Genomic DNA, 20,674 nt, shown 5'->3' with positions numbered 1-20,674 from the left:
TTTGCTTTATGTCTAAAAAACAATCAACATACATTTATTACAGGCTGTATCCATATGTAGGTACAGACATTAAATGCTGTAATTACATACATCATAAGCAAGTAACAAGTAACATAATAAAGGAAGATGTTAAATCAGGGGTAAATCAAGGGGTGAGTGTATTAGGCAGCAAGTGAACAGTCAGTTCTCAAGGTCGATGTGCTGGAATCCGGAAAAACGGGCAAGTGTAGCCAGATTGTGATGGCAAGATGACTAACTGGGTCAGAGCATCTCCAAAACATGATGCAGGTCTTGTGGGATGTTCCCAGTGTGCAGTCTTTAATATCTTCCAAATACGGACAACTGGCGTGAGGGGGAACCTAAACAATATTAGGCTACTGGTGTTAATGTTATGGCTGATCATGTATTATAAAACAGATTGTGCTGCTGTGTACTGATGTCAGTAGCACATGCCTGCTCAAAAAAGAGGTCAATTTCAAATAAGGCTGGGCGAAATTGTAGAAAAAAAAATATCCTGATAGTCTTCAAATTTATGAAGTGATTCTTGATAATCACAATTTTTTAGTTCTTACATAACTGAAAAATAACAGGGCTTATCTTTTTTTATTTGTATATGTGCCAAAATCGATAATATCAAATTGTTTATATTATTTTATTTTAATGATTTTTTAAGGGAATAAAACAATGCAAGCACAATAAAAAATTGTAAACTTTTAATTAAGCTATTTATTTTAATAGCAAGCAGCTCACTTCAACCTTACAAGCAGCTTTTTTGTACTGAACAAGGTGCAAAAATAAATTGCCCATATTTCACAAAAGGAAAAATGTAAAAAGTGTAAAATATGACAATTAAAGTATTAAAATAGCACAAAACAGCATACAAGTCCTTATATGAAGTTCTTGTAAGGTTTAGTAATATTAAAAATAGCCTAAAACAAACTGTAGCTTAGTGTAAAACATATCTGAAACATGCGCGCTATCAGTCCATTTAGTTTTATGATTTTGTGACCCCACAAAATTAGTACATTTTAAAACTGTCCGTTTTGAAGCTTAGCTACCATATATGGACTGCATGAACAAGCAAGTTAACAGTGTCTACTGTCAGGAATTGTAACAGTGTTTACCTCCTATTTCAAACTTTTTTGTTAACAAAAACTGAACAAATATACAGCTCTGGAAAAAAATTAAGAGACCACTTCAGTTTCTGAATCAGTTTGTCTGATTTTGCTATTTATAGGTTTATGTTTGCGTAAAATGCACATTGTAGTATTATTCTATAAACTACGGACAAAATTTCTCCTAAATTTCAGATACAAATATTGTCTGCAAATATAATTTGCAGAAAGTGAGAAATGGTTAAATTAACAAAACAGATGCAGAGCTTTCAGACCTCAAATAATGCAAAGAAAACAAGTTCATATTCATAAAGTTTCAAAGAGTTCAAAAATCAATATTTAGTGGAATAACCCTGGTTTTTAATCCTTGTTTTCATGCATCTTGGCATGTTCTCCTCTACCAGTCTTACACACTGCTTTTGGATAATTTTATGCCACTCCTGGTGCAAAAATTCAAGCAGTTCAGTTTGGTTTGATGGCTTGTGATCATCCATCTTCCTCTTGATTATATTCCAGAGGTTTTCAATTTGTTAAAATCAAAGTAACCCAAGTGCTTCTGCTACTATTCATACAAAGCCAAATATACTAATTTCATTCTACAGGGTGAATGGTAGATCCGGGAACCTTTTTTTGATAAAAGATTTTGCTGGTTACCTGAGAAACTGATGTTGCTGATGCCAGATACAAGGTCTGTGAATTTGGGGATATCAAAACAGCAAACTCAGTCTTCATCTGTCTGCCTTAAAGGTAAATCAGTAAGCCATCTTGCAGAATTAAACCAGATCCATCTTAGTTTTTGGCGTATTCAAGACATTTTCAGACAAATTAAGGTCTTTCTAATGGCTCAACAAATGTTAGATCTTTAACAGCCCTATATCATTGTATAATACTCATGTTAGGAGACTGGTAGTGATTTGTTAACATTACACTGTACTGTCTGTTCATTGCATCTACTGTCTTTCAAATTTAAGGTTTGTTTCTTTGCTGTAGGTTCTTTGCAAATTTGCTCACATTTGTAGTGTATTTACTCTTGTGCAGGGTTGTGCTAATCGGTTTTGCACCATGGTCCTGGAGAAATGTAATTTGAAAATAAAAAATCCTTGCATATGATTGATTATTTTCATCATTATTGATTATATGATTAAAACTTAAATAAAACTTATTGATGACTTGCCTTGAAATGAAAACAAATTAAATTGGAACTAAAGACTTGGAATTGGAACTTATAACTTTCATACTTTAGTTACTTGCTCAGTCATTTTAAATTGTCATAATAAACCAACCATCCTTATATGAAAACTTAGAAGGTGCTTTCAGTTACCAGTAGCAAGAAGATTATTAATTAAAATGAACCAAACCACATAGTTGGAGTCTTACAGGAGACTAAAATGCTTACTGTTATGTACTGCATTAACAGAAGTACCATACCTTAGTAAATTTTATTGTTTTTGTTTTTATTTATCCTTTTCCTTCTCCTCAAGTAGCCTCTGCTGCTTGCCAGGCTGTGCCTGTAAAAAAATGTATATGTATATATATATATAATATTTATTTATTTATTATTATATATTTTTATATATATATATTTATATATATATATTTAGTTAAATTATCGGTTAAACTAATATAAATAAATTATCTACTGTGAAATAAAGCACGTTGAAGTCAGCTTGTAGCATATAGCATATAGCATATATCAGGGTACCTGCAAGTATGGTAACATTAAATTTACAACTTCAAGACACTTCAAGACTTTTTAATATCACTCAGAGAAAGAATTAAAGTTTGCTATAACAAAACAGCAAAGAGCACATAGAAATAATACCAAGTTTACAGATTTAACAGTACGCTTGTGTTTCCTGTATTTGTCTGACAAACTAGTATTTTAAACAATTCAAACATTTAAAAAGTGAACACTGAAAATGGGTAAAACCCGTCATCTTAATTCAATCTGTTTTACATTAAATAAGTAAGACAATTTGCATTAAAAATTTTGAAAACGCTGATCGGTTTTGCATCATAGTCCTGGAGTAACGCAATTTTATCCACTGTGTCCTCGCATATGATTGAAACTGCAAATAAGGCCTATTGATGGCATGCTTTGAAATTGAAGCAAATGAAATTGGAACTGAAGATGCGGGATGTTTTAGAGTGAAATATGAACAGTGTTGTAGAGAGCAATGCAGCAGAGCTTTAAAAAAAAAAACGAGAGAGAGAGAGAGCAAAGGGAGCTACAGAGGGGAACCACTGTGTGTAGGTGGAACGATTGGTAGAGAGAGTAAAAAATGTGTGAGGTGCCAGAGCGGAGTATGGAAACTATACTTATGTTGTGGGGTTGCGGGTATAAGAGAGGTGCATGTATCGAGAGAGCGAGAGAGCAAACAAGAGCGGAGGCGGGATGTACGGAGGTTTCCCTTGTCCACTTCCTGCGCTGTTGCTGTTGTTTCATGGTCAAACTTCCTGTCACGTGACTACAAAACACTATAGATCTTATTCTCTGGCTTTAACACAACTCATCTTTTCACCCACACACAAATACACACGAACTGCTCACATACACACACACAAGCTTACACTTTGACCGACCAACACACACACAGACGCACGCACACACACACACACACACACACACGTAGTGTTGACAGGAAGCTTTGCCACTCGCATATCGTATACACACTCACACACACGCCCACGCTCTACCTGATGAGGCCTACATGTCGACTCATACGCTTCTCAAACCTAAGACGCAGTGAGTCACTCACCACACGAGATGCTTAAGATAACACACTCCACCATGTGAACAATGGTTTTGGCAGAGGTTGCGCTTCTAGGCTGATCTGAGATCAGTTTTGCGGTTTGCTTGTAGATAACGTTAAACGCAGATGGTGAGCGATTCGACATCAGCATAAAAGGATTTGTCAGCCTGAGCGGCAGGCCAAGCACTTTGAGGAGGGAAGGCAAGATCGATTTTGATTTCAATCCTTCAATCCTTTGACTAAGTACCCAGTAAAGACCCTGTCAAATATCTGGATAGAGCATTGCTTCTCTTCGCTTGTGCCCATTTGAATCAACCCAAAAAATCCACAGACTTCAAATCAAGCAAGAAACATTTCTGAGCGTCCTACAACGCCATGAGTATCGTGAGTATCGTTGTTACTGCATCACTTAGAGATACACTAGGAGAGAGCTATATATAGACTAAGCGGGAGAGAAAGAGCAAGGGATGGGATGAAAAAAAGAGAGAAAGAGAGAGAAAGAGAAAGAGAGAGAGGGAGATCCGTGACTCTTTCCCCAGGATGTGGTTTGCTTTTTGGGGTTTTAGGGGTGGGGTTGTCTGTGTGAGTTACCTTTTGATCGGCGGCACCTGCTTGCGTGTTCACATGTGTGTTCCTGTCTGTTTAAGTGGGGGTGTGCTTTTACATGTTTATTTGAAATGTTTGTATGTATGTAAAACACGTGGGGGAGAATGAGGTGAGGAGGGAGGGGGCCGAATAAGAGGGAGGGAAAGAAAGAAAGAAAGCTTGCACGTGTGTTAAGGTCTTGTACTTTCATTTGGTGGTAGAAGACTTCACATACCACAGAGCGTCCAAGTAGGTTGCCTTGTGTCGATGGCAGAAAAACAGAGACAACTAACCTGAAGAAAAAGAAAGAAGCATGAGAGAACGACAGGTGAGTGAGAGAAAAGCTGAAATCAGGACAAGACAAGATAACCTAAATTGGACAAATTTGACATTACAACATGAGGAACTGTGAGGATGAACTGCAAACCAATCAAAACTACCTACTGCTGTCAAAGTGTTTAGAACTACTGTAACTGGCAGAACTTTGCCACCGTATTTATTTTCCTATCTGTGTTTCTTCTTAGTTTGACCCCCGGATCGCTTAACTTGGTTAGCTGGTGAAGCAGGGGCGGTGTGAGAGAGAGAGAGAACTATAGAATTTTATATTGGAGGAAAAACCTTAAGAAAGGCTGCTTCTGTTCTCAAACTTTTTTATCAGTAGTTATTGTTTCTTGATCATATGATTCAGAATTTAAGTCAGAGCTAGGCCTCTCATGTCAACGTTTTTTTTGGATGATATACTGTCCCAGTAATTACTCTGATAAACAATGTTCATGCTCATCTGATATGTACATATATGGTAATATTATAGAGTAAAAATGCATCTACACATGATTTTAAACAGCAATTAACTTTTAATTAGAGATGGACAGTATGGTGGATTTTTTTAATTGTATTGTGATTCATTTTCTTAATGTATTAACAACAATTGTTTAAGCATGTTCAGGTTGGAAAACTGTACTCAACTGACTCAACTATATAGTTCATTACAGAGAGCATTATTCCTGTTTAATTTAATTGTTTGCAGGATATTTAAAATAAAAAAGTCAATGTACTCAATGTCAATGTACACATTTAATTAGTGTTTTTTTAAGGACTTTTCACTTCTAAAGTATTTTGCAATACTGCAATTCCATGCAGAAAAATATTGTCTATAGTGAAATTGTCTTTAAATATCATGACATGATATTTTTACCATATCTTACAGCTCTACTTTTAATTATTAAGAATATTCAGGTGCTGGGACCGAAATATGAAAGGTTTATGAATCATAAATAAAATAAAAACACTGCTTTTAGGGGAAATAGTCATATCAACTCATTTACATTATGCAATCTCCTTGCAAAAGAAACATAACAGGCAATATTGAGGTCAGCAAAATAATGCAGGATATATCTATATGCTGTACAATAAATCGATAATGTACTTTCTCTTGCTGTGACCTTCGAATGCTTTAGCACACAGATCACAGGTTACCAATGACGGTTTGTAGGTTCAATACTTTTTAGCATTAGCAGGCTGGCACTGTTGGGCCCTTGAGCAAAGCCCTTAAGCCTTACTGCTGCCCGGGTACTGCAGCGATGGCTGCCCACTGCTTTTTCTGTGTATGTGTGTGTGTTCACTGCATGAATGGGGAGAATAGAAAATTCCATCTGTGCTTCCAGCACAATTATGGTTAATATGATTGTCTCATCTTGACAAGTACAGACCCTTTAAGCTGCATCTAATTCTTTCTCTCTCTCCCTGTCTCACACACTTGCTCACAGATCATGGCTGACCACACGTCCATCCATCCTCCAGATTCTCTACCCTTCCCTGCCATGTACCGTTTCCAGCCACAAGGACCAAGATCAAGCCATGGCCTTTATCAGAGCAATTCTATGACCAGACTAAGCCATTATGGGGACACCAGTAATCTGTTGTGTGAGCCTGCCGGAAGCTGCGCAACTCCAGGAACCAGCATGAACGGAGTTGAAGACGAGATAAACTCAGCATACTGGGACATGGAGTCTTCAGTGTCGTCTCAATCTCTGTTAGTGCACAGATTCAAAGCCCACTCTGGAGTGTATGAAGAGGAATGGAATTCCAACTCCCAGCAACACGCGACATTGGACGACTACAGCGGCACCGGAGGAAACCATCAAAAACTTGACTCATTTTCTGACGCGTTTTCCAGCCGAAGCATTTGTAGGAATAACAGCATTGCTGCTGGTAAACATGGAGGATACAACGGTGCTCCAAATAACTCGCCTCCCCCACTCCCCACTCTTTCCTTCCCTCTAGTTCTGAGTCCTCCTCCTACACCTCTACCTCCCTCTTCTCTCTCACCTTCCAAACGAGCCCCTCATCCTCCTGCTGCACAAATTTTAAACCAGGTGCAGGTGCAGTTGCAGTCACACTCCCCTTCCGAAGGTTCCATGCGGTTCTTTCCACCACATTCTTGTACCGGTTCCACCCTTCCTGGGAGTTTCTCTCCTGCACACTGGATGACGCTTTGCACTGATGTCGGAGAAAGTGGAGATATAACACAGCACCTCCACCAGGATCCCAGCCCATCCTCAATTTACCCAGATGGAGTGGGGCTTCATCCGAGACACCTGAATGCAACGCAAAGAGATGCAGGTAAGAGTATTGCGCTCTGTTTGGACCATGAGCCCTTTTGGCATATCTAGATTTGATCCAGATTAATATCTGATAGTCTGAACAGACAGAAACCACATGAAATGAGATCTAAAGCACATTTGGAGGTTTAAAATACGATTGCAAGGGGATTTTTACAGATGCATCTCAGTCTGAACACTCTGGACACTCAAATCAGATTTCAGGGTGTCTTTTGCATCACTTACAACACAACAACACATCCAAAAGAGTGATGGAAGTGCAGGGGTACAAGAAGAGCACCAACCTTGTTACCACAGAAACCCACAGTGCAGATATGTTTTTGATATCCGGTCATTTAGCAGCCAGAGCATCCAGACTAAAGCCCTATCCGAATGGAGGACTCAGGGGGTCCTGTAGTATTTTTTTTTTTATGAGGGGACCTCTGTGATCCTTCTGTTTTCACTGAACTCCGTGGTCCTCCAGTAATTTTAGTCCTGTCCGGATGCTCATCTCTGAGTTTTATCGCCTCACATTTGATAAAAAAAGGTAATTTGTCCACTGCCACACACCGTAATTACACTTTGGGTGCGTGTTTCCACAGAGAGCCACGTAAACACAACTGCAAGTGGAAATGGAGGAGCTACTGAACGCAATGTCAATTCACTGGTCCTCCTGTTTTTTTTAATTGCAGTAGAAGTGTGAAATATTTTTCACAGGAGTCCCCCTGAAAAACTAATCCTGTCCAGATAGGGCTTTAGATGCTTTATTTTAAATCTGATTGTAATTTTATTTTAAACCACCTGCTTACCTGGTTTGAATCTAATTCACAACTTCATGTGGTTTTCTGGCTGTCCAGATTATTAGATATTTGGACACATGGCAAAACATTCTATATACCAAAAAATTCTAAACAATTCTCTCTCCACTCTTAGACTGCTCTCTTGAGAATTCTCCATGTTCACCTCTAGCCCACCATCCTCAATCACAATCTGTCCTAAAGCTGGAGCATGATCCTGTCACCTCTGAAGATCACATAACATGGTCTCAGGTCAGTTCTCTGGGATGCTTACAACAGTGGTTCATTTGATCTGTCCTGTCCACAGTTTTGTTTATTTGTATTTGCCAAATTGGACACGCTTACAAAATATGGGCAAAATGTCATTTAAATTAATTGAACTATGTTTAGATTAAAAACACTTTCCAGAGTTACATTCATATTACCAAGCTAAAGTAACTAAAATAAGATTTTGAACCTTAACCCTTTAATGTCCTCACCAAGAAAAAATGTTTGTTTGGGAGAATAATACAAATTAGTGATCACATAGTTTTAAAAATATACTCCAAAGAAAAATCTGAGGGGACACTTTGCGGTAAAATCAGAAGACAAAGCACAAATAAAATAATAATAGTATCTGTAGTACAACAGCACATACCTCTATTAATAAAAAACATTTTCTATTAATATATAGTAAATAATGCGTACATTTAAAAAAATCCACACATGGAGTGATTTACAGAGGAAAACTAGTAGATAGTAGATCTTGCCTACTTCATTTGAAAGAGATGAAATAATCAAGTTAATTTTAATACAATATTTATTAAGATACAGTGGGTGAGTGTGTTTACCAAAAAATGAGTAGACATTAAAGGGTTAATGTTGCACAGATCTTTTTTTGGGTATTAACACTTTCATGTGTGTTTGAGATCAGAAACATATCACATATAACATATTTTCAGGTATGCATCATCAATGCGAATGTTCGAAATTATTGAGATGCATCTTTTTTTCTGTACACACGAGCTCACGAGTCTTTTACAATACATTTATGAACTGTCAAAACAGACAAATGTTATCTGAGCAAAAAAAAAGGAAAGAAAACTTTTCTAATGAGGCTTGTAATGTTAACATAGACCCTGTTGTAAAACATGATTGCACATCATGTTCTCTATTTTGTAAATATATTTTTTATACATATATACATATTATATTATTGCTATAATGAGCATTTCTGCTCATAAATTAAATCAACAACGAAATATCATGTAAAGGCGATAAACTTAAAAATCTGATGTATAACCCCCCCCCCCTTTTTTTTTTTAAACAAAACATGTCAGATGCTTGGTAGAATTTGGTATCCAGTTTATTAGGATATGAAATAATCATGACATTAAATAAATAAATTTAAAAAAAAACTAAAAATGAATATTTGCCTGTACAGTCTATTTCATAGAAACTCTTGAACTTAAGATAAGGACTTTTATACTCTACAATAATATGTTTATACTATATAATAAATATATATAGTTAGTTCATTAGCATTAACGTTGTGCAATAAAATTTCTCATTTGGTTTAGTGTGACTTTAGTCAGTCATAGGCAACCTTGTGCAATCAAAAAAAGTAAATGCTGAAATAATACTTTTGTAGGAGTAATATGCTCATGGTTTTAAAACTGAATAAATGTAGAGCCCTGCACACATTTCGGTTAAACAATTTCAGAAAGTTGCGTCATGCTAAGTTTCACGTCTATAAAAGGTTTGATCGTCTCACTGATCGTTTAGAATCGAAATTCGTGACTGGGACTTATTCTGTTGCTCTTTTCTCCCTCTATCGTTCAGTTTGTCAGAAGAATGACCTTGTTTCCTCTTCTTCCATTTTTTAGAAGTTTATGTATCACTTAAAGAGCAAGTAGAGGAAAGGACATTCAGTGATGTATAAATAAAAAAGACAGACTCTTGGCTGTTTATGTTTCATGGTTTTGTATCCATATAACATGGTTTTTGTGTCTGCAACCTAGTTGTATAATTTCATACAAAAACTGTGTAATAATACATTTTTTAACATATTACAAATCTGTAGTAATGTTAACCTCCACATTTTTTTATTTAGTCATTTTATTCATATAACTAGTTTTATAAATATATATTTTTTATTTTTATAAATGTTTGACATTACAACTTTATACTGTTTTATTTTCAAGGTACTGAAGCAATTAATCCTATTAGGTTCATCTAATATTTTTATACTTCAAACTAAGGTATAGATTAAATTGTCCAGGCTGTTGGAATAGTATTAATTGTTAACTTTGTTAGGATATCAAGTTAATTAAAATAATTTCTAAATTAAAAAAATGTATCTTTGAAACAGAACAAGGTTGGTAAAAGATGAACATTTAAAAAATGTGCTAAATAATTTCTGTGTACTCTGGAGAAAAATATGATAAATTGTTAAAATAATGCAAAATCTTGCATCAGTTTCAAAGTCACAGTGTTTTTAATGAGTTTTTTAATGAGTCTAATTTAGTAGAGACCAACTTAGTGTGAAGAAAATTGACCTACTGTTTCTGAACTGTTTTTATTTTTCACAGTCGCAACCCTTTTGCCCCCCAGTCCATCCATCACATACTCAGATAGAAGGGCTGAGGGTGGATGAGGACACAAAGCACAGTTCTGTGCTCCAGAGAACTAATTTCTTATGTCTACCCACCTCTCAGGTATAAAGCACAAGTTAGCCAGATGCTAAACATGTAACACTGTGTAACAGGGATCACTGCTCTGATGAATATGGTGATTTAGTGGATGATGCAGATGTTGAATTATGTCTTTTTTGTTACTAGAATTCTGCTTCAGCTATTTACACTGGACTTCCTTTCCAAAGTGTCCTTCAGTCAGGAGTACTGAGAGAAAATTACTGGTACTCAACTCACTACACTCCGCCTCCAATGCTTAATCCCTGCCGGAGTGGAACCGGACTCTTCTGCAACCTTCTGCCTCCACTGGACAACAGGGGACTGTGGTCAAGGGAAACGGAGCCCAGTGGTCAAGAGAGGTAAGAAAAAAAAAGTGTCAAAAGAGATTTTACAGATGTAGTTTAGAGAGATAAATATTTGAAAGTTTTCTTACCTACAAAGAATTGAGGGATCTGTCATGTTTTTTTTTACTGTAGGTACACTTTAACAGTGAGAGACAGAATCTAAAAAAAAAAAATCTACTCCTCCATACAGAGCTGAAACTCAATGTTGCACGGCGACAGCCCTGAAACCTGAAAGATATAAAGATATTAAGTTCAGTTTTTCTATTGTATTAAATAATTATTTTATGCTAAAAAATGCAAATAATAGGGCGCCGAGTGGTCCAGCGGTCTAAAGCGCTGCCACTATGAGCGGGACGTCGCAGGTTCGAACCCCAGCTCATGCAGCTTTGCCATCAAGCTCCCGGCGTTAGAGGGAGCAAAATTGGCCCTGCTCCCTCTGGGTGGGTAGATGGCGCTCTTTCCCCACATCACTCCTATGGTGATGTCTGCAGCACAGGGCGTCTGTGAGCTGATGTACCGGAGCTGAGCCGCTGCGCTTTCCTCCAAGCGCGCTGGCTGCTCGGCAATGCTGATGAATCCTAATGAGTGGGTTGGATAATTGGCCGTGTAAATTGGGGAGAAAATGGGAAAAATTAGAAATAAAATAATAAAAAAAAAAATGCAAATAATTTTTTAAAATCATATAATGTGATTTTCTGGATTTTATTTGGATTCTGTCTCTTACAGATAAAGTGTCCCTACAATAAAAATTACTGACCTCTCCATTCTTTGTTGGCAGCGTATAAAATACTTTTTTTCCCCCCAGTGTATGAACATACATTTTTTTAGGTATGTTGTGTAAAAGCTGTATGTCACAGTACTTATTTCAATCATTTTAAAAACATCAAGTGACAACAACAAATAATTAACAAATTAATAAATAACAAATTAATAAAATAAAATAGTGAATCTAAATAATATATTAAGAAGATAATTTTTACTTATATTTAAAATTATATATAATATACTATATATACAATTTATTGAGTTTTGGAGACAATACTAATTTATTTAATGAGTTTCAGTGTAACTGAGGTGTAGTGTCACCTACCGTGGTTAAATTTAATAACTTTATAAAACATTTTAACATTATGCTCATTGTGCAGAGTTATGCTCAATTAATAGCAATTACTGAGAGCTTATAACTTTACAAATGGAATCACAATTTTAACCCAAACGAGTAAACTAATCTAAACACTACTAATATTCAGCAGGTCACTTTCCCAAATTGAATCTAGTCTTAGACTACATTTCCCTTTCAATAGAAATTCTCATTACAAAATGCTGTTCTGTTATTAATTAAAATCCTGATAACCATGTTAATCTTGGTAGGCCACCAAACCTTTCCATCAGATAAGCAGCATTTAAATCTTTTATCTTTAGGATGAAACAGATGAAGTTCTTTATTTGATTTATATCACATAACACAGCTGACAAAACTTATTAAATTAATTGAATAATTAAACATTTAAAATCCAATAGCATAATTTAAATTGTGAAGGGATGGCCAGGCAGGGGTCTCTGAGTTTTGCACAGGTGAGCATATATTTCATATAAAATCACTGTTAATACACTACTTCCTAAAATACAGTAATTTAATTAAAAAATTGTAATCTAAAAGAAATTTTCTAAAAAAAAAAAAAATTACTGATTTTATTTTATACAGCAATAACTGACTAAAATAAGGTTGTTATATTCTTTCAAAAATATTTTTAAAAGCATTATCTAAATTATTCATTCATTTTGCATATTTATAATGTGAAAAATCAAACAGTTTGCCAACATTTAATACTCATTGCCAGTTGTGATGTTCTTTTGTCTATTTTTAAATAGTGTCAGAAACCATATAAGCACGTCTATTATAGATTACTTGGTTGAAGACAGTCTGCCATTTAATGGGATATATGTTTTTTTTTTCACCCAATATCACATTAATTATAAAATGATAAATCCTATTACATATCTTATTAATAAATTAATAGTAAAACCCAGAACTGATAACGAGGATGATATTCAGTCGCAGCTTTAAAAACTCTTAAACTCCGATTTCCTTCAAACACAAACTTCAGGTGTGTGAACATTGGGCCGGAGTTTCAAGCTGAGTTGCCAGATCTGCTTGAGAGAGGGGAGTATGAGGATTGGTTAGAGGAACCACTGCAGGAGGAATTACTTTGGAAACCATGGGCAGAGTTAGAGGAGAGTAACGTCATTCAGGAACATGGTAAGAACAATAAAGACGTGTTGAGGAGCGTACTTGAATATTTTTATTTTACCTAATTTTTGTGTTTCAAAAGTAGTATTTGGTCATGTTGGTCAGTTACATCATTACCTGCATATCGTCTTAATTTAAGATACATTTGCAATGATTTGCTGCTGCAGTGTAATGTATTTACATGTATTTTTAAATTCAGAATTTTAGGCTTTATTATACTGATTATAAATAAACTATAAATAAAAGGTGTCAAAATTGGCTATTATGTACACCAGTACACCAAACCGCAGATTCATATCATAATCACTTTCCTAAAACAAAAAACTGTATTCAAATAAGATGAGCTGTGACAAATGTGTGCAGATGTGTGGCGATGATAACAGATTAACTTCTTAGTTGAATTCATTTTTTTTCATTTTCCTTAGAATGCCCCTCATTTTTAAAACACAAAAGTTTAAAGTTTATTTTCAAAAGTCAATTAACACTGAGATTCTTATTTTTTTGGACAACATGGATGGCCCCTTCTAGAGGCTAATATGTACCCCAAGCTATACTACCTCCACCATGTTTAACATATTTTGCAGTAATCTCTATAAAATGTTTAAATTCTATATGATCAACTATGTGTGTTGTAATATACAGTAATCTAGACTTTTTGACCATTTAGTTGAATTTAAGTGGGATTATAATTCATTTTAAAATCTTTCAATATCTAATTTATGTATTGTTTGCTAAGCCATTATCACACATTATCTTCGGTTTAGAAAGATAAAGATCTCTGTCAAAAGTGTGAAACCACAGCAACTAGCAATCCACAGGACAATAGCAGAATTTAAATGACATTCAAAGAAAGGGAGCATCATTGTTAATACACTGCAGCTATGAGGATAAATAGATTATAAAATGCATGGTAAAGATACATATTTTCTTATTAAATGCTTTCAGTGTTGGCTAAGATAACTAGCAAAATATCAGCTTTTGCCACTATTAGAGATGTTATAAATGTGGAGACTTGACACTGGTTAAAGTATGAATGTAAGTTATTGTAATGCTCATCATGGCAACTGTTTGCATATTGAAAGAAATTAAAAAACTGTTCCCTGGCAAATATAGAACTATAATATATATTAAAAAAATGTGCATCATTAAGCTAAATTTTTTTCTTTGTATGTTTTATGCTATTTGAATTTCAGTTTCGAGTATAATGGTATCTCACTATTCATAAAGATAGGGGCCTGGTTTTTGTTTGACTGGAAATTATTACTATTAATATTAACTATTACTATTAATATCCGACAGCAATTACATATTTAGCTTGCTGTTTGCTAATTTACAATTTACATTTTGGGTTGTCTAGCCCACAACACTAAATTTTGCTCTACAAGAGCCTGGTGTACTCTTATGAGGCCATTACACTGTCACCTAGTGGTGGCAGAAGAGTTTAACACATTACAGTTTCAAATTGTATAGAAACTTTAAATGATACTTAAGTCAAGGTTTTTTTTTTTTTACTTTATTATGTCTTTGTGTTGAAGCAGCACTTTAAATACTTTTGTTTTGCACTCAGGCAAAAAATGCTGCTGTGTTCGGGCACAAAATAGATGTTTTACACATCACTACTTATTGTGACTTTATTGTGTTCTATTAAAATATAAAACTAAAGTCCTCATATGTCGACATATTTTTTTCTCAGAAACGACATAATGTAAAAAAATAATTCTTTGTTTTCAGTTGCCAATTAGCCCAAAAAATGCATGCCATGCAGGAGTTCGGTTCTTAGGAGGTTAAATAACCTGTTCACAAATCGTGGACGGTGGCAAGGGTTTACTTAGTACAATTATAATGGTACAGTTTAAGCTACTGGAAGAAGCTGTGACAAAGCAATGTTATACCCTTTACTTACACTAAGACAGGAATGCGTAACTATGCTAAAGGAAGCTAAAACAGTAACGTATTGTATTTAAATATCTTTTAATGCCTAAATTGCTTAATATAATGCCATAATATGTTCTTCCATATGTTTTTAAGATACGCACAAGATTTTATATTAGGATTTTCATCGTGTCCTAAAGCTTAACAGAGATTGCCTAATATGTTCGTTCATTAAATTCAACTATGACTTTCTCCCTCAGTTGAGAATCTTCTAGATCTCAGCACTTCTACTGCTCTACCTGGAGGTGGTGCTAATCTGGAGCTAGCCCTCCATAGTCTCTCCTTGTGCCGAGGCAACATATTGGTGAGGAGCCCTTAACCATATATTTAAGACTTTTAGTTACAGTAATTTAATGACAATATAATACTTAGCCAACAATAAATACTCTGTTTCTTTAATATTGTCTCTTACAGGCTGCATTGGACATGATGTTTTTCTCCAACTCTTCACCTTCAAGAGATTACCATTATGCCGGTACTGAACAACAGCTAATGTTACATTTTAAATGACCTGTATGTGTTAAGTGTACAAGCATATACAAGATTCAACCCCTTATGTCCTAACTCTTACGGAAGTCTCACATGTGTCCTTTTCAAATAGTCACATTAATATTTTAGGGACAATCCCCAAACATTTTGAATAATTCCAGTCATTTTGAATGTTGTAATATAAAAAAGTGTATTGTATAGGCCATAACCATGCATCCTCTTTATCCTGGACAAATCCTTATTTTGGTATGTGTGCCATATGTGTGTGGATTTTTAAAGAGCATAAAATGTCTGAGCTTTGACTGACACAGAAAAATTTGTGTATAAGCGTAAAATATATTTTTTTTAGTTCCCACCTTTTCAGCAGTCTATATGTACCTTTATCTACAAGCAACTATTGGCCACAATGCTTCCCACTTGACCACAGTTTAAAATATAATAAACTAAAAAATAATAAAAAATTAAATTGGCATAAAAATAAAAATATTATGGAAAAGGCAGTAAAAGTTAAACTGTATTTTATTCTTTATTAATTCACTTATGAGACACATGGCCTTCTAAATTATATGATTTTTGGCAAATAAGTAAATATTTACATATTAATGTTGATTAAAAATTGCCATAAATAGATATTTAACTTGTTCCCAGCATCACCAGTCATCCGAGCCACCAGTGTGTTAAGATCCAAATTGTATAAAATGTTTAGTTTTGCAGTGGTGAGGAGAGTTTCAGTGTCTGCAATGTAGTCATTTTTCTAGATATCCAAAATGACCAGCAAAACTGCATGTCTGAGCTTTATATTTAATGTTAAGTAAAATTAGGGTAAATTGTTTAAGAAAAACAAATTGATTATTCTCCGAATTCTAATTTATATTGCAACACTATGCTTGTATATCTCAGTTTACACATTAAAAATATATGTACTTTAAGCAACAGGATCAAAAAAAAAATGTCATAACTTTCTCATAACTATGAGAAAGCTTTAGGGGGCATTGAACACTTTAGGCATATGATTACCATCATCTCTGTCAGCCATTTTGACACACTTTTTTATAGAATGGAACATTCTGCATCAAACCACTCTGAATGATTGTATGAATTAATAAATAGTGAAACTTCTCAAGTAAAAACGTTCACCTATTTGCCCTGCTTGTCCTACTGCACTGTGATTCAATAATTATAAACAGATTCTTGTGGACAGAACGGTCCTATGATTTTTTTTTTTCCTTTCACAATAATAAAAGTATACTATAGCTTTGCATTTATTAATAAGCAAGTTACCATTGTTACTGTTTTCTGTATTGACAATAATCATCTGTAACTTTCTTATTCTCTACTAGGCAGCGATGTTTGGCGCTCAAGCGAACAAAAGTTATTCCACAAAGCATTTACTCTCTACGGCAAAGACTTTTCCTTCATTCAAAAAATGGTAATTGTCTTTCACAGCTAAAATCCAAAAAGCGCAATTTAAAACATAAGACATTTTGTACAGTGTATACGTGTGTGTGTTTTAGGTGAAGACAAAGCGGATATCACAGTGTGTGGAATTCTATTATCATTGCAAGCGTTTACAGGAGAAACAAAGAAAGCTGAAAGAGAGAGAAAAAGAACAGCAGCAGCAACAGATGGACTCTGGAACAAATTTCAATTCTGCTAACCAGGTAAACCTATTGTCTGTTATACTGCATTAGTGGCCCTAATGCAACATCCACTAATACAATTTTGGCTTTTTAATCTTCAAGCAATAAATTAAGATATTCTACAGAAACAAAATTGTGAAATGATTTCAGTGCCTTCAAATATGACAGTACCTTAATATTACTTTTCCACAGGTTATGATGCCAGCCAAGATAATGATGAACTCTATAAACATGGACAGGCTTATTCATACACCATCACTGGCTACAAGCTTCCCATGTAAACAATGTGGAAAGTAAGTGTACATATTTTACATCGGATACGCCATAAACAACTCAAAGGGAAGTGGCTTAAAAGAAATGTAAAATTTGCTTATATAGTAACTTAAATATATCAAAACAAAATATATCTTGCGATGCTCAGTGCAATGCTCATTGCTATCTTACACCCCACCAACTGTCTATTTTCATGCCTTCCACCTGCATCGTTTAAATAGCAACAGTGCTAGTGAATATATCTATGCCGATGGGATGTGGTGTTCTGGAGGTCTGGAAGTGAGGTGTGTTCAGATAAATTCCTGGCGTATTGCTATCTTGGCAACAGAAAATACAGCTGCGCCACTGATTAAATACAACCTAGCCAGACGTCAACAGTCAGACGTTCATTGCTGTTTTGTCAGTGAATCCCCGCTTGTTACGCACATGCATCATTGCACAGACCTATACCGCATGCCAGAATACAAAATAAAATAACAGAACATTATTATGCATTAACACAAAATATAGGTCATTGTCATATTACCTTTTTTTGTGTTAAATGACCTGCTTGCACACCTTCACAGCGTAACAATGCAGGTCAGTGTTTCAGTGTTCTCTTGTAAGACGGACTGGACACATCCAATAAGGAGATTTAGTACATGCCTTTTGAGTGTTACAAGCCATGCAAGGCATGTTTAGATCCAGTCTAGTGTTGATTCAAATTCCAAGAAGCTAAAAAAAATAATTGATTACCAGATGATGCAATCTAACTGATCTTTCTGCTCAATTGTCAGAATGTTCTACAAGATCAAAAGCAGAAATGCCCACATGAAGATCCATCGGCAGCAACAGGAGGACTGGAGGGAGAGAATCCATTCGAACAACCACAACATGACCCAGACCATGCAGAACCAGAGCCGAACCCTGGCACATACTAACCAGCTTGTTACCCAGAGCCATCAAAATCAGCTCTTAACCCAGAGTCTGATCCAGAACCTGGTGCAGTCTCAGGCCCAGCTGGCTTTTCTCCAGAATGCAAAGACTCAGAACTCATGTTTCACACCTCCAATAAGTAGTATGGGCCCTTCACAAAGCCCACAGGTAGCACCCAAAGCCCCAGCACTGCCACTTTATCCCGGGAACCAACAGACTTGGGGTGCCTTGCACGGTAATTTGGAATCCAGCCTCTATTATAACTGACTCTAAAGAGCCAGTTTGTGTGTTTAACTTTTGACTGACAGATCTTTCTAAGATCTCTTTGGCTTACCAAGAAAAGAGCAAGACTGACAATGTACTGTACAGCTTCATTTGTAAATAAGTAAAAAATTGTAACAAAAAAAAAATACTATTAAAAAACAGGTTACCTACTTTTTCTTTTATTAATTATGAGTGCAAAAGTTATTGCATTAGTTGTGCCAAGAACATCATGCCAACATGCCAAAAGTCATGTAATAGCAGTGCATAAATTGATCAGGAAGTGTTATCTCAGGAGACAGCTTCGGAACACCCACGCCTGTAAACGTTGTGAGGTGAGGGTTGTAAAAAGAGCTGAATCAAACATATCATCATCATCATCATATAAATGAGGCTGAACACTTAATAATACACAATAAAACACAAGAGGGAGTGATATACCGTGTAATATTGGCACTGCTGATCTACAGTACTCTGCCTGTGCCCGCGTACCTAAGACCGCAGCACAGCAGTGCCAATATTACATGTTATAGCATGAACCTCAAGGGTATTATTGCAATTGTACCACAGTACCATTATCGCGGTTTATAAAAATGTTTTAAGTTAAAGATAATGAGAAAATATGATCTGTTTGGTTACAATATTTTCATTACTGCTCTGTTTGTAGCTGCACTGTTTGGCTTGTAAGCGCTGTCTTGCTGCTAGATTACCTGTATATGGCAGAGTAATACATGGAGAGCTTCAGTTACAGTGCATAACCGGTTGATAACGGCACTCATAGAATGCCTCTCAGCCAATCACATTGCAGGGTTGGAACTAACTGTGGTATAATAGCCAGCATGTGTATGGCGGGGTGTTGTGAATTATCAAATTATTCAAGTGAGGCCTAAAAGCAGGTGACCGAAAGGACATTCTAATTGTGAAGCTGGGCAGGCATTTAACATTTAACATTCACGTTGATGTCACGTGTGTACTGAAAACACATCATAGAAGATATTACTACCAAGTGTTTAGCGCAGTGGGTGGGTATGATTGTCCATGGAACCAGACAAGTGACTGTGGCAAAAATCACATCCATATTTAGTGCAGGAGACCCTACACACATATCCCACAGGTCAGTTGAGTGTTCCTTATTTTCTATGGTACATAATACTAGTTCTGCCCCATGACTTTTATAGGCTGTCAACAAGTACAGTCCAAAACAAGTACAGAGATTTAAAAACATTGCATTATATTACAATGTGAAACAACTAAATTAAATGTTGAAAAAGAGAATAGCTTAAAGCTGGACATTTATTCAAACGTACAAAAAGTAGGTTAACATAGTTTCACCTAAGGTAAAAAAAGAATCACTATACAACCAGGTGCAGTCGATGCACCAATCATACAATAAATACTAAAACCATACCAATAGTTACCAATATTTGACACACAACTTGCATATTATAGACCCAGATAGACATTCACATTCATATTTGACTGGCACTATAAATTCAAAGCTTGGCTTCTCAGTAACTGTAACACAGTTTACTGTGAAAGCGTCTCCTGTCGGGTTTAGGCTTTTAAACCACTAATGAGTCATGAGTGAGAATGAACTTTGTGTGTTTTTGGCAGTAAAGCCTGCAAGTTAACCCATCTCTAAGTTAGGTGCTATGAAAGGTGAGGACGGGTAAGCGAACTTTAAATCATTTGATGCTATCACACTTACAGAACAGACACTCCGGTCAGGCACAGAGGTGTGAAGTAGAGAAACCATACTTGAAAGCTTCAAAGTGTAGATACAGTCAGTCTCTCAAAAGTGAAAGTATAGAGCCAAAAATACATTTTTGTGGTCAAAAGTATCTACACTCAGATTACATTAGAGTATCACTGGGCAAAACTGTTCAAACAACCTAGGTTAGCGACAAGAACAACAAGCTGGTGTCTACTGGCAGTAAAGATATCTATTTCCAAGTGTGGTAATATGTCTGGTCTTTAAGACTTAAAACCACTTTCTCAGAAATGTAATTTTGTGAAAGCATGCAAGTATTAAATATCAAAAATACTT

General features: G+C 35.5%; 1 protein-coding gene across 1 annotated transcript; it reads left to right on the top strand.

Moving 5' to 3' along the window:
* Positions 1-4,512: 4,512 nt before the first annotated feature.
* On the top strand, positions 4,513-18,816 carry si:dkey-19b23.10 (transcriptional-regulating factor 1). The gene is made up of 12 exons (XM_007248046.4): positions 4,513-4,781; positions 6,220-7,075; positions 7,987-8,102; positions 10,421-10,546; positions 10,670-10,881; positions 12,975-13,126; positions 15,250-15,353; positions 15,464-15,524; positions 16,879-16,967; positions 17,053-17,199; positions 17,371-17,471; positions 18,228-18,816. The coding sequence occupies exons 1-12, from the start codon at positions 4,767-4,769 to the stop codon at positions 18,631-18,633; spliced, it is 2,385 nt and encodes a 794-aa protein (XP_007248108.3). The 5' UTR covers positions 4,513-4,766; the 3' UTR covers positions 18,634-18,816.
* Positions 18,817-20,674: the final 1,858 nt, after the last annotated feature.

This window comes from Astyanax mexicanus, chromosome 8 (assembly GCF_023375975.1).
Source record: "Astyanax mexicanus isolate ESR-SI-001 chromosome 8, AstMex3_surface, whole genome shotgun sequence".
Taxonomy (NCBI): Eukaryota; Metazoa; Chordata; class Actinopteri; order Characiformes; family Acestrorhamphidae; genus Astyanax; species Astyanax mexicanus.
The sequence above is the reverse complement of the archived record's forward strand: the minus strand, read 5'-3'. Positions and strand labels throughout refer to the sequence as shown.

Coding starts and splice junctions, on each gene's coding strand:
- si:dkey-19b23.10 (XM_007248046.4), top strand. Junction 15,354..15,463: donor TGTGCCGAGGCAACATATTG/GTGAGGAGCCCT, acceptor TGTCTCTTACAG/GCTGCATTGGACATGATGTT. Junction 16,968..17,052: donor TTTCCTTCATTCAAAAAATG/GTAATTGTCTTT, acceptor TGTGTGTTTTAG/GTGAAGACAAAGCGGATATC.